We start from the raw sequence: 15,482 nt of genomic DNA on the forward strand, positions 1-15,482 counted from the left end.
TCAAAAAGGGAGCAAATACTATTTCACGGCACTGTATGTTCTAGTATTTGTCATTGGGAGACTCTAAATGTTTATTGCACATCCATAATTCCAAATATTTCTATTGGCCATGTCATGAACAAGATATACTGTATAGTGTACTTTTATCGAAATTAATAATAAGCTATTACTATTTGATGCTACAAGAGTGTTACTTTATTTCTGAACACAAAGAAAACAGTGTTAGTGCTCATCCCACATACACCACTGTATACATGTACAGCATACACTACTGTATATAGTATTTATAATTTTGTTCTCTTTTTCTTTTGCCAATGTTGGTCTTTAATACAGGGCCGATATTGACAGTTCTATGATCTTTGAAGCATGTTGGTTGTACAGTAGCTACATCAGGGGTGCCATATTCCCAGTAAACTTGTGCCTATACATTACCGGTCAAAAGTTTTAGAACACCTACTCATTCAAGGGTTTTTCTTTATTTTTTACTATTTTCTACATTGTAGAATAATAGTGAAGACATCAAAACTATGAAATAACACATATGGAATCATGTAGTAACCAAACAAGTGTTAAACAAATCAAAATATATGATAGCTTTGCACACTCTTGGCATTCTCTCAGCCAGCTTCATGAGTTAGTCACCTCATGCATTTCAATTAATAGATGTGCCTTCTTAAAAGTGAATTTGGGGAATTTCTTTCCTTCTTAAAGCATTTCAGCCAATCAGTTGTGTTAGACAGAAGATAGACCTATTTGGTAAAAGACCAAGTCCATATTATGGCAAGAACAGCTCAAATAAGCAAAGAGAAACGACAGTCCATTATTACTTTAAGACATGAATGTCAGTCAATACGGAACATTTCAAGAACTTTGAAGGTTTCTTCAATTGCAGTCGCAAAAACCATCAAGCGCTATGATGAAACTGGCTCTCATGAGGACCGCCACAGGAATGGAACACCCAGAGTTACCTCTGCTGCAAAGGATAAGTTCATTAGAGTTACCAGCCTCGGAAATTGCAGCCCAAATAAATGCTTCACAGACACATCTCAACATCAACTGTTCAGAGGAGACTGTTTGAATCAGGCCTTCATGGTCGAATTGCTGCAAAGAAACCACTACTAAAGGACACCAATAAGAAGAAGAGACTTGCTTGGGCCAAGAAACACAAGAAATGGACATTAGACAGGTGGAAATGTGTCCTTTGGTCTGGAGTCCAAATTGGAGATTTTTGGTTCCAACCGCCGTGTCGTTGTGAGACACGATGTGGGTGAACGGATGATCTCCGCATTTGTATTTCCAACCGTAAAGCATGGAGGAGGAGGTGTTATGGTGTGGGCGTGCTTTGCTGGTGACACTGTCTGTGATTTATGACCTAACACACCTCCAGGCTGTGTAAGGGCTATTTTACCAAGAAGGAGAGTGATGGAGTGCTACATTATGACCTGGCCTTAACAATCCCCCGACCTCAACCCAGTTGAGATGGTTTGGTATAAGTCGGACCGCAGAGTAAGTGAAAAGCAGCCAACAAGTGCTCAGCATATGTGGGAACTCCTTCAAGACTTTTGGAAAAGCATTCCAGGTGAAGCTGGTTGAGAGAATGCCAAGAGTGTGCAAAGCTGTCATCAAGGCAAAGGGTGGCTATTTGAAGAATCTCAAATATAAAATATATTTTGACACTTTTTTGGTTACTATATGATTTAATGTGTTATTTTATAGTTTTGATGTCTTCACTATCATTCTACAATGTAGAAGATAGTAAAAATAAAGAAAAACCCTTGAATGAGTAGGTGTTCTAAAACTTTTGACCAGTAGTGTAAGTTTACTTTCAGAGACCATTCGTAATTGATGCCAAAGAGTCCATATGATTCATCCAGATGTGACCCTCCACCATAGAGACTGTGATGTCATCACTCCCAGGCCATCAACAGCTTGGTGAATGGCACAAAGGCACCGTGGCCAGCCTTGCTGCAAGGGAAGGGAAACAGACAGTCACCACATGGCAGTTAGATTTCAATACCTTAGAGTAAGAATTAGGCAGACCATTGGGTAATATAACACAGTGTTATAAAAATATCCCTATTAAATATCATATTTCCCGATAAAGAGAATAACTACACTAACTGACCAAAAGTATGTGGACACCTGCTCGTCAAACATCTCATTCCTAAATCGTGGGCATTCATATGGAGTTGGTCCCCCCTTTGCTGCTATAAAAGCCTTCACTCTTCTGGGAAGGCTTTTCACTTTTCATGTTGGAACATTGCTGCTGGGACTTGTTTCCATTCAGCCACAAGAGCATTAGTGAGGTTGGGCATTGATGTTGGGTGATTAGGCCTGGCTCGCGGTCGGCGTTTCAATTCACCCCAAAGGTGTTCGATGGGGTTGAGGTCAGGGCTCTGTGCAAGCCAGTCAAGTTCTTCCACACAGATCGCAACAAACCATTTATGAATGGATCTCGATTTTTGCACAGGGGCATTGTCATGCTGAAACAGGAAAGGGCCTTCCCTTCCCTAAGTACACAATCGTTTAGAATGTCATTGTATAATATAGCGTTACATTTTTCCTTCACTGGAACTAAAGGGCCTAGCTCGATCCATGAAAAACAGCCCCAGACCATTATTCCTCCTCCAACAAACTTTACATTTGGCACTATACATTGCGGCAGGTAGCATTCTCCTGGAATCCGCCGAACCCAGTGTGATCCATCACTCCAGAGAACGCATTTCCACTGCTCCAGAGTCCAATGTCGGCAAGCTTTAAACCACTACAGCCGACACTTGGCATTGCGCAGTTCCCGATGAAGAGTTGTTTCCAATGGCAGTTTGGAACTCGGTAGTGAGTATTGCAACCAAGGACAGACGATTTTACACGCTACGCGCTTCAGCTCTCAGCGGTCCCATTCTGTGAGCTGGTGTGGGCTACCACTTGGCAGCTGAGCCGTTGTTGCTCCTAGACGTTTCCACCAGGACAGCTTTAGCTGGGCAGAAATTTGACGAACTGACTTGTTGGAAAGGTGGCATATGACGTTGCCATGTTGAAAGTCACTGAGCTCTTCAGTAAGGCCATTCTACTGCCAATGTTTGTCTATGGAGATTGCATGTCTTGTGTGCTCGATTTTATTTTACTCTCAGCAACGGGTGTGGCTGAAATTGCTCAATCCACTAATTTGAAGGGGTGTCCACATACATTTGTATGTATAGAGTACTTTTATCGAAATGCATAATAAGCAATTACTATTTGATGCTACAAGACTATTATTGTATTTCCGAACACAAAGAAAACAGTGTTAGTACTCATCCCACATATTACATTGTATACATGTACATAGTATTTCATATCATTTTGTTCTCCTCTTTTGACAAACACGTGCTACTCACGTTTTCTTTGAGGTTGATATTTGCATGTTAAGTCAAACAATGACAACGTCAGCAGCACATGTCAAAGTGTGTCTTGAGCACGGAACCATATTTGTTATTCTTTTTTTTTTTACAAAATACAAACAAGTCGATAATACAGTGACAAGACAAGCATAAAAACGGAGGATGATGTACAATCATGACAATACTCAAAATGAAAAGCACACGATGCAACACATTTGGACAAGACAGTTATCAGCAATGCCATGGTGTAGTATTCTAATACAAAAATAAATAAGGAAAAACGTTGTTTGCTTACACTCCATGGCATATGGATTATTTTACCCTTATAGTAGCATATGTTCATTTGAATTTATATTGTTCAATAACAATGTTGTGGACTTTCTCAAATAAATATTGCCTGACTACCCAAATAATATAATATTGCAGACACTTTTATCCAAAGCGACTTACAGTCGTGTGCAATCATTTTATGTGTGGGTGGCCCCGGGAATTTCTAATTAATTGTTTAATCAGGTTGGGTGTTAGAGATGTATAACTTTGTGTTTTGAATATGAATATTTTACCTAGCAGAAGTATTGTGTCATTAATTGAGGGGATATGGACATTGACGTCACCCAAGATGATAAATTGGGGGTTAATACGTAGTTTGATGGAGTGAAACTGTAGCCAAAATGAGCTCACTGTCTGACAGTACCAAAACAGATGCATTATGTCCTCCTCCTCTTCATTACAGAACCTTAATTTAGAGTCTTGCTCAATACACTAAATGGACAACATTTTCTTTGTTGACAGCTAGAAAGAATCACACACAGCAGAGCAAGAGAGAGAATATCTCCACATATGTGATGTAGTATGCAATTTTCAGGTACCACTTTTTGCTTGTGGGCACTACTTTCAGAACTACTGGCTAAGAAAAATACAAAAGTAACTGAAAGTCTCTTGAGTATCTATTGATGTTTTGTATGTGAAATTGAAGACCTGCTTCCATGGTATTGGGTTCCATGGTATTGGGATCTGTCCAAAACATTTGAAATTTGTATGGAATTGCAGATAGGTGATGGAAAGTGAGTTGGTATATTTCAGAGTTGATTTTAGCTTTTTGAATCAATTCTTTTGTTTTTTTATAGTAGGATTACATACAGTTAAATTATGCTTTACTTTCTTCATCTTAGCTTTCCATGTGGGGGATATAGCAGAGAGCAATTGAGCATACATATGTTTTGTACAAACATCCCCATAGGCTCTAAACACTGTTTCAAAATCAAACAACTTTCCATCCATGTCCACAATGTCATTTAGAAAATAAATAGATTTTTCAATAAACAATTATTTCAAATTGTTACTTGTGTGTGTGAGCAGCCTGGAGGCCCTACTACTGTAAACAACAAGATTCAGTGGATAACTTATTTCAAGTAAATAAGCCCTTCAGTTATAACTAAAAGCACTGTTGAACCTTTTCCTGTCACCTCTAAAAATAGAGACATATTTATACTCGACAGCAGATCTCTAGCAATTCTACCAATGTAAAAATGTAAGGATGAAACATCCCTTATTTACAGAATAACTGATTTAAGACAAAAAATTATTGGTAAATGAAGAGTACTTACCATTCAAAGTAGCACTGTCCCATGTGTGTGCCATCTTGCTGCCCATGTTCAAGTGATTCCAGCTCCACTCCCATATGGAAGTCTGGCTCCCCCTCCAGGTGGCCCAGGTAACGAACCGTGCCTGTGCTGATCCGTCCCGAGGGCAGCAGGACTCGAACCCGGTGTCCCGTCTGCAGGTCCAGGGGGGAGTGAGGCACAAAGACCCGGTGTGGACCGGTGTAGCTCCTCCAGGAGCTCCCACTGGGGGGACGGAAGGTTTGCTCTTTTTAGATGGCTTAAAATGAATAGGATTTAAAGGGACATTACACTCTAAAATCAAAGTTTTCAGATCAGACCTGGGTTCAAATACTATTCAATCACTTTCAAAGACATTTTGAAGTAAGGATTTTGATATTGATATTTAAATACTCCATGCATTTAAACCCAGGTCTGTTTGGTCCTAGGGGTGTTTGAAATAATGAATTTGGAAACAAATATTAGAAAATTGTTTTAAATAGTAGGCTATAAGATTATTTAAAAAAAATACTTTTAAATACTTCAAATCAAAGTGGTTGATTTTAGCCACATTATTTTAAAATATTCAAATAAATATTTAAATTACAAATACTTAACTACGCATGTATTTTAACCCAGGTCTGTTTGGCTATGTTTACACAGGCAACCCAATTATGATCTTTGTTTCACTAATTGGTCTTTTGACCAATCAGATCAGCTTTGAAAAAGATCTCATGTGATTGGTCAAAATACCAATTAGTGTAAAAAATATCAGAATTGGGCTGGCTGTGTAGACAGCCTTACAGACCTCAAAAGTAGTAATTTTTTGGGCGTAGATCCAGCTACATGCCTCAACTCCAAATTAATGGAAAAGATAAGCACTGCAAATCTGGAAATTACATGGTGCTTTCCATGGACCAACTTTGAGGTCTGAAAACAAGTGTCAAACAGATTTTTAAGTGTAATGGCCTTTTGACACAGCTGGGAGCAGGTGAAGAGAAATGGCTCTACCTGGTGGCTGTAGATAGAGCAGAAATGGGTCTGGAGCCAAATGCTGAGTTCAATGAGACCTGGCTGCCAGACAAGCTGCTTTGGCATGTGTCGCTTGTTGATGACATCCTCACAGACCCTTTGCTTCGGTTGGAATGGCTCAAGCTGCCTGTTATTTTAAGTAATGGTTAAGATTATTCTTTGCTATTCAAAATGCAGATATTAAAGGGAGATTACACTTCAGAATAAACATTTGTCCAATGTTTTCAGACCTCAAAACTAGTCCAATGGCAAGATGAATACATGTTCCAAGACTTTGGGTGTGTAGATCTAGTTATATGCCTTAAACACAAATTAATGGAAAAGATGAGCACCGAATAAAATCTGCAAGTAGGAAAACACTTATCTTTTCCATTAATTTGGGATTAAAGCATACAGCTTGATCAACGCAACAAATGGCCTGTGACGTGGACCTATCTGAACACTAGTCTACTTTTGAGGTATGGCAACATCTGACAAACTTTTATGTTGGAGTGCAATGTCCCTTTAAATCCCATATGATGATTACAGCAAATCAAGTACTGTTGATCATGTGATTTACTTGAGCTGTCCTGGTCCTTTCCATCGTAAGACTGTCTGTTTTCCACCTCTGACTCGCCAAGGTCCTCGAAGCTGCCCACCTGAAGTAAACTTCCAGGCCTGGCTACAGTCTCAGAGATCAGCTGATCAAAATGAAACAAAGCTGTCATCAAATTATTATTATGGCTAAATTATGAAACACATACACACATAATCATACAGGCACGCACAAACATACACACACACACACACTCAGACACACGTTACGCTACGTTAGTTCATCGTATCCGATGATGACTTCCACTTCTGAGTTAACGGTGAATTCTTTGGTGACTGTAGAGTCCAATCCGAGATTCACAAACTTTATTGTAGGTGGGGCATATGCAGTCTGTGTTGGCGGGGGCAGGCGTGGTTGTATGTCTCCTGAACTGTTTTTGCTGTCTCTTTGTGCTCCACTCTTCCCACCTCTGTACACCGCTCTGGCAGAGCTGCCGCCAGGTGGAACAGTCAGCAGCAGCATCCTCCAGGTCTGTGGGTTTGATGTTGCACTTCTTCAGCAATGTTTTCAGCTGGTCCTTGTAGCGCTTCATCTGCCCCCCTGCAGACCGCCGGCCAAGATGTAGCTGGCCCCCCCTATAGACTGCCGGCCAAGATGTAGCTGGCCATACAGGATCTTCCGCTGCGAGCGCTCCTGAGACAGTGCAGTTGGTGTTGAGTGACCATGGCCTCCATACTCTTGCAGTTGGTCTTACAGTAGCAAGTATTTCTGTATGGGGCACATGGTCACACCAGGTGATTCCCAGGATGAACTGCAGGCATCTTCTGTGGAATCGCTCAAACTGCTTGTTGTGGCAACTGTAAGTGACCCAGGATTCACAGCTGTAAAGAAGTGTGGTGATGCAGACGGCTTGATAGATGGCGACTTTGGTGTGGAGGTGGAGATCCCTGTTTTGGAAGACCCTGCGTCTGAGTTTCCTGAAGGCAGCTGATGCTTGCTTGATCCTATTTTGAATTTCGAGGTCGATGCTGCAGTTCTCTGAGAGGATGCTGCCCAGGTATTTGAAGGATGTGACTATTGCCAGTGATTTGTGTTCAATGGTGAAGACAGGCATGGTGGGTGGAGGGCTGGAGCTCCATTGGCAGACCCCCTCTGTCTTGGTGGTGTTGCTAGACAGTCCCATCCTGCTATATACCCTCACAGACTGAAGGTCTTCTGGAGTGTGGGCCACAAGAGCACAGTCATTAGCATACTGCAGCTCAAGAACCTGCTCCGTCAAAACCTTGGTGGTTGCTTGGAGCCTCCTGATGTTGAATAGGTTTCTATCTAGCCTGAAGTCCACCGCAACCCCGCTGCTGTCCTCAAGCTCCTTGTGGAGAAGCTGGGTGACACATAGGAGGAAGATGTTAAATAGTACAGGTGCCAGCACACACCCCTGCCTCATACCGATGCTTACTCCAAAGGGCACTGACTCCTGCCCTACTATGGCCACCCGAGCCATCATCCTATCATGGAACTGGCAAAGGATGTTGACAAATTTGTCTGGACAGCCAAATTTCAGTAGAATGCCCCATAGTAGTTCCCTGCTCACTGTGTCAAAGGCATTGGAGAGGTCGACAAAGGCCATGAAAAGGTCCTGATGTTGTTCACAGCACTTCTCCTGGAGATGCCGTGCAGTGAATATCATGTCGACCGTACTCCTGTTCTTTCTGAAGGCGCATCAGGACCTTGCCGGACTTGTCACAGATGGACTTGGCACCCTTGTTCATATAGATGGTGACAATGTTTGCATCCCACCACTGTTGTGGGACGATCTCCCCATCCCAAACCTCAGTGATGTAATGGTGGAGCGTTCTGGTGCACAAGTAACCTCCCTTCTTCAGTAGCTCTGCCAGGATGCTCTCAGTGCCAGGAGTCTTGTTGTTCTTGAGGGAACGGATAGCTGATAACACCTCTTGGAAGGTTGGTGAATGGTGGACGTCTTGAATGGGTGGACGGACAGGCAGTTCTTCCAGGATGGAGGGGTCTGTAGAAGAACGCTGATTAAGTAGTGCTTCACAGTGGTCAGCCCACCTCATCAGGATCTGATTTTGGTCCTTCAAGAGAGTCAGACCATCAGTTGTTCTCAGGGGGGTGATGGAGCAACTTCTAGGGACATAGATAGCTTTAGCTGAGTTGTAGAAATTGTGCATGTCGTTTTCTTCGGCATAAATATGGATTTCCTGTGCCTTATTCGTCTACCATTCGTTCTGCAGCGCATGCAAGGTTGTTTGCACTTCCTTGAGTGATGCACGCTATTGCTGGCGGAAGGTAGCAGATGTGGGGCTGTTGAGAGTAGCCCTGTGTGCTTTGTGCATAATGTCCAATAAGGTTGTTGTGGTGTCAGAGTTCTCATTGAACCAGTCCTGATGTTTCCTACCTCTGTAGCCAATGGAGTGGGCCGCTGCCTGATAGAGCACTGAGCTAATAGATGACCACTTCTGGTCCATGGTGTCCTCTGTGCTCAGAAGAGGCTCAGTCTCCCTCAGCCCTTCAGCAATAGAGCGACAAAACTCGCCCCTTACTGCAGCTTTCTCAAGCTGGGTACACACACACACACACACAAACCTGATAACGTAGGTCCTGCTGTTTCACCTGCAGTTCCACAAACTTCCTCTCCCATGTTGCCCTCTCAAAGGTGATCTGGGTCTTGAGGGCCTGAATCTCCCTCTCAGCTTTGGACAGTCTCCTCTGCATGGCACTGCTATCATGACTTCCTGGTATTTCCTGATTCGCAGAGCCTGGAAATCCACAATCCAACACATACAGAGACCAGAATTAGAGCATTCTATTCTATTCTATTCTAAACTCAGCAAAAAAAGAAATGTCTCCTTTTCAGGACCCTGTCTTTCAAAGACAATTTGTAAAAATCCAAATAACTTCACAGATCTTCATTGTAAAGGTTTTAAACACTGTTTCCCATGCTTGTTCAATGAACCATAAGCAATTAATGAACATGCACCTGTGGAACGGTCATTAAGACACTAACAACTTACAGACGGTAGGCAATTAAGGTCACAATTATGAAAACTTAGGACACTAAAGAGGCCTTTCTACTGACTCTGAAAAACACCAAAAGAAAGATGCCCAGGGTCCCTGCTCACCTGCGTGAACGTGCCTTAGACATGCTGCAAGGAGGCATAAGGACTGCAGATGTGGCCAGGGCAATAAATTACAATGTCCATACTGTGAGACGCATAAGATAGCGCTACAGGGAGACAGGATGGACAGCTGATCATCCTCGCAGTGGCAGACCACATGTAACAACACCTGCACAGCATCGGTACAACTGCCTGAGTTACACCAGGAATGCACAATCCCTCCATCAGTGCTCAGACTGTCCGCAATAGGCTGAGAGAGGCTGGACTGAGGGCTTGTAGGCCTGTTGTAAGGTAGGTCCTCACCGGACATCACCGGCAACAACGTCGCCTATGGGCACAAACCCACCGTCGCTGGACCAGACAGGACTGGCAAAAAGTGCTCTTCACTGACGAGCCGCGGTTTTGTCTCACCAGGGGTGATGGTCGGATTTGCGTTTATCGTTGAAGGAATGAGCGTTACATCGAGGCCTGTACTCTGAGCGGGATCGATTTGGAAGTGGAGGGTCCATTATGGTCTGGGGCAGTGTGTTACAGCATCATCGGACTGAGCTTGTTGTCATTGCAGGCAATCTCAACGCTGTGCGTTACAGGGAAGTCATCCTCCTCCCTCATGTGGTACCCTTCCTGCAGGCTCATCCTGACATGACCCTCCAGCATGACAATGCCACCAGCCATACTGCTCGTTCTGTGCGTGATTTCCTGCAAGACAGGAATGTCAGTGTTCTGCCATGGCCAGCAAAGAGCCCCGATCTCAATACCATTGAGCACGTCTGGGACCTGTTGGATCGGAGGGTGAGAGCTAGGGCTAGGGCTAGGGCTAGGGCCATTCCCCCCAGAAATATCAGAGAACTTGCAGGTGCCTTGGTGGAAGAGTGGGGTAACATCTCACAGCAAGAACTGGCAAATCTGGTGCAGTCCATGAGGAGGAGATGCACTGCAGTACTTTATGCAGCTGGTGGCCACACCAGATACTGACTGTTACTTTTGATTTTGACCCCCCCCTTTTGTTCAGGGACATATTTTTCCATTTCTGTTAGTCGTATATCTGTGGAACTTGTTCAGTATATGTCTCAGTTGTTGAATCTTGTTATGTTCATACAAATATTTGCACATGTTAAGTTTGCTGAAAATAAGCGCAGTTGACAGTGAGAGGATGTGTCTTTTTTTGCTGAGTTTATAACACACATAGATGAGAGGATTAGAGTAGAGTCCTTTAGAACACCAATCCTATGCCAGTCTGTATCACAGTAGTCTACATTTTGTTCTGTTTTCATTATTTACTGAGGACAACCCTCATCCGTTACCTGTTTTTTGTTCCACTTGATCCTTCCCCGTTCTGTGAGGTTCATTGGGCATGTATTTGATTGAGTAGTATGGGCTCACCTGCATCAAAAATCAATGACAGTCATACAGTATTTCCAGAGCAAGAGGGTTGCCAAAGCTATAATTATCAGATAGGACACATAGCCCAGTTTGTACTGTATAGCTAACTCCTATGGTAATTGTCATTCTTGGAAAAGAGTTGCATAAACAGATCTGCGACCTGGCTATTGGACACACACTCACCCAGAAGAACCTGCAGGTACATAACAGACCCTTGAATGTCCATTCAAGCGCACGCCACAGGATGTGCGTCACCATGTTGTTGTAGTATCACCTCACATTGTCCTATCCTACCTGAGAAAAGAAAGTTGTTGTTGAGGTGTGCCCATAGAAAGAAATCTGGGACCAGGCTATTTGATATCAGTACTGCATCCACAATTCTACCACCTCCATTCGGATGATGTCTCTGTAATACAGCAGTTCTGGAGATTCATTCACTGAGAGCTTCAACAAACCATTACAAACAAACATGTAATAGCCCTAACAAACATGTAATAGCACTAGCAAACATGTAATAGCACTACCCTTTATACAGACAAATAGGAGGCTAAATACAGACCTTTCCCAACAGCCAGATGGTAGGAATAAAGGTGAAGAGAATGAAAGTCAGAATGTCAGAATGAAAATAGCTCTGCTCTTTTCAGGTCAATGCCGTCACACTCCATGGTGAATGCTAGAACACCATACAGTACCCACTGACCTGTTGCTATGTCCAGTGCTGTGAGAGCAGTGTTGCTGACAAGTAAATCTTATCTAATCTTCTTAGTCAGGCTGCGTCCCGGGCCATGTCCTTCCAGACAGCAGCTTAATTTTGCCTCCCGAGCCTCCTCATAAAATCACAGTAGGTGGGTGGTGTTGTTGATGCAGTTTAATGCTGGCCACTGTCAATTCCAATCATTTTACAAACTACTGTAGGCATATCTTGATGAGCTGGTGGGGAAATCTTCCATTCAATGGCATATTTGAGTAAACAGTCCTGAATTGTTGTACTGGCTGATATTTTCTCTTAATATTTGATAGGCATGCAGAACGCATTGTATTATATAGGGTTATATTATATTTATGGTATCAATATTCGGACAGCCAAGACATGCTTAGGTTGTCCTAATATGGACACCGTACAAAATAATGACCTAAAGGTCAACGGCATGCGTTTGCTTTAAGCACAGACATCCTGTCACTCTGAAACACAGCCCTTTGTTTGCATATCATTTTGCATTGATGGCCTTTGTTTATGCCGTAAATAAATGAATGGTCATGGCTCTGAATGGCAATGCAAAACAAGTTATTTTCTTTGATTCAACATCTTGCCATTTTGCATACCTTCTGCAGGATCTCTCTCTTTTCCATCCTAATTTATTTGCATCTGAAGAGCGTATGGTATATTGTGTCACTTTTACATGAGCAATAATACCCAATCATAATCAAAAATATTACAATACACACTTTATAGTTTCGGCAACATTCCCATCTTCACTTGACATTGCAATATGATTGAATCTCAGTTCGATGATCACATTTTCTAGTGACCAAGGAGAAATTAAAGTGATAGGAATTCGGATGTAATGTTCTTCAACTCTGCTATCTACATGTGTGATCTTTTGTATGTTTTTACACTTTCTCTGTATGTACAACACCACTTACACAGATTTATAATAAAGTACATTTGATAGGCACCGGATACTGTATACACTCCTGATTTGAATGACTACTGTGTAACATTAGAAAATCATTAGATCATAAAATATGCTGTATACTAATTTCACCCATCTTCATTAGAAAATATGCATATTTTGTCCTACAAACATATTAACAATGACCATCATACTTTATTGTTTCACTTTGCTTCCGTTGTCAATGACTGCTAGTATACCACGTAAACACAAACATGTAAACTTGTCTCCCTTGAATAGCTCAATTTGGTTTTGCATTGAACAGGTCTCGCCTGGCTAACACAACTCAAGAAAAGGAGATAGGTCACAGGTCATTACCGTTACTAATGGTGTAGCCAAATTATTGACCTGCCTGCTGCTGAAGAGAAGTGGTGGGTTGTTGTTGTGGAGAAATATTATTTAGGGACGGATAACACTGTTTTCCGAGTGGTGACAATTTCAACCTTTTCTACACATTCGTTACCTGTACAGTACTTACAATAAATCCCCATTGAAATAAGTCACTCATGCATTCATTACTTGGAACGAGAGATTTATTTACAAGTGGCCTGTAATTCAGCCCATAGCAACTTGCATCACACATCATACTATTGGGGCATCGAGCATGACAGCATTATTTTTCACCTGGTTTCCTGTTCTCTCCATTGTGGAGAAGAATTGTCTTTGGTTTCAAAGTAAAGCACAGCATTCAGATGAAATGTGAGCCTGTAAGTAATATCTGGGAGGGTGACTGTTTTGTGTTTGAATGTTCATATAATTGTAGCCCTCACACACTCACCCCCCACTAAGGTATAATGTATGCAAATCATATAATTGCTTACACACAGCAAGGAAAAACAATCCACTTTTAGTTTACAAGGCATGTCCTTGTCTGTCAATAGCTGGACAAATGGGAGGATGTGCTGAAGCACAATGTAGGATTGTGCTTGTTGTTCTCATAAAATGGACAATAAAGTATTTACTCTATTCACTTGTGAATCATCTCTTTAATGGTATAGCATCACTAGCTATTACTATTACAGTAACTATGACTTACTTTTCCCTGTTTCAAGTGAAACTGTGAGGCTTCACTTGCCCTTGTAGAGTTGCCAGATTTTCAAATTTTCCAAAAGACGGGCCGGTTTTTAAAGAGTTTGTACAGTGTTCGGTCGGTGGTGCAAAATTTCAAATTTGGCAACCCTATTGCCTGGTAAAGTTGACCCCTCTCACTATTATGAAACACAGACAAGTAGGGTGAATCTGTATTAGAGAGTTATCATCACAGCTCAGTCATGCACAGTGTATGCCTACCTCATTTGGCTATTGGCTTGTTGGTAAAGCTCTTATTATTGTTGTCTTTTACACCGAGGCAACATTTTGCATGATGATACTTGGTGATAACTGATGAAAATCCCGGCTGGGAATGTAAAGAAAACATATGAAACAAACATATAACAAATGTAAAGGAAACATATGAAACAAACATATAACAAATGTAAAGGAAACATTTGAAACAAATATATTACAAATGTAAAGGAAACATATATAACGAACATGTAATAAATGTAAAGGAAACATATATAACGAACATATAACAAATGTAAAGGAAACATATATAACAAACATATAACAAATGTAAAGGAAACATATTAAACAAACACATAACAAATGTAAAGGAAACATATATAACGAACATATAACAAATGTAAAGGAAACATATATAACAAACATATAACAAATGTAAAGGAAACATTTGAAACAAATATATTACAAATGTAAAGGAAACATATATAACGAACATATAATAAATGTAAAGGAAACATATATAACAAACATATAACAAATGTAAAGGAAACATTTTAAACAAACACATAACAAATGTAAAGTAAAAATATATTACGAACATATAACAAATGTAAAGGAAACATATAACAAATGTAAAGGAAACATATATAGCAAACATATAACAAATGTAAAGGAATCATATATAACGAACATATAACAAATGTAAAGGAAACATATATAACGAACATATAACAAATGTAAAGGAAACAACACATAGGGTGTGATGGAATCAAATCAAATGTAAAGCATGTTTATATCACATATCCTTGTAGTTTCAATAGCTTGGTGTAGGGATTTCCATGGATAATATTTATGTTAACAACACACACACACATACATTTTCTTAACGTTTTTCAATTACAAAATACGTTTAAACTAATATGAAATAATGTATTTGTAATATAAATACAGTAGGTAACTAAATATTTGTAATTCTTACAATTTCACAATGATAGACACTTCCATGAGTAATGGCTTTGTGCCAACTATAGCTTTGACCATGAAAACTAACACGGAATGGATTTGTGCAAATAATTGTATGTGGTTGGAGTAGGTACAATTCCATGAGAGAACTAAAAGCTATACCAGCCTATGTGTGTCTTTTCTTTTAGGTGTTCTTCTCACAAAACGTTCAGGTTTATTAGGAGGGATTTTTTTGTCACCTGAGTGGCCCAGGTGCCTTTGTGTGGTGCCCAGGTTAGGTATTCCACATTCCAAGAGCCACAATGCCACAAAGAGGTAATTGTTGTCAAGGGGGTTTATTCTGCAGAGAGGGGGGAGGGGGTGATTTCTCATTGTGTTGAACAGAAACCAGAAGGTTCCCCAAAATCACCTCACCAGTCTGGGAATTATCTCACAAGAAACCCATGAGGCAGCAAGGGCTTCACTACAATCCTGTTGCTTTTCTTTTCAGA

The 15,482-nt window shown here is 41.1% G+C and overlaps 1 protein-coding gene across 2 annotated transcripts; it reads right to left on the reverse strand.

Moving 5' to 3' along the window:
- Positions 1–1,766: 1,766 nt before the first annotated feature.
- On the reverse strand, positions 1,767–11,810 carry LOC106583212 (centrosome-associated protein 350). Of its 2 annotated transcripts, none has more exons than XM_014167145.2 (8): positions 11,631–11,810; positions 11,255–11,365; positions 10,993–11,071; positions 9,183–9,328; positions 6,573–6,693; positions 5,993–6,140; positions 4,988–5,227; positions 1,767–1,965 (listed from the first exon to the last, which is right to left on the reverse strand). In XM_014167145.2, exons 2-8 carry the CDS (start codon positions 11,327–11,329, stop codon positions 1,908–1,910), a joined length of 867 nt encoding a protein of 288 aa, XP_014022620.1. In that variant the 5' UTR covers positions 11,330–11,365; positions 11,631–11,810; the 3' UTR covers positions 1,767–1,907. The 2 variants fall into 2 exon arrangements, with proteins under 2 accessions (XP_014022620.1, XP_014022603.1); XM_014167128.2 differs by having other exon boundaries at positions 9,156–9,328; positions 11,631–11,809.
- Positions 11,811–15,482: the final 3,672 nt, after the last annotated feature.

This window comes from Salmo salar, chromosome ssa02 (assembly GCF_905237065.1).
Source record: "Salmo salar chromosome ssa02, Ssal_v3.1, whole genome shotgun sequence".
NCBI lineage: Eukaryota > Metazoa > Chordata > Actinopteri > Salmoniformes > Salmonidae > Salmo > Salmo salar.

Coding starts and splice junctions, on each gene's coding strand:
- LOC106583212 (XM_014167128.2), bottom strand. CDS start 11,329: ATGGTGACGCACATCCTGTGGCGTGCGCTTGAATGGACATTCAAGGGT. Junction 6,141..6,572: donor AAAGGACCAGGACAGCTCAA/GTAAATCACATG, acceptor TTAAAATAACAG/GCAGCTTGAGCCATTCCAAC. Junction 5,228..5,992: donor GCTCTATCTACAGCCACCAG/GTAGAGCCATTT, acceptor CCGTCCCCCCAG/TGGGAGCTCCTGGAGGAGCT.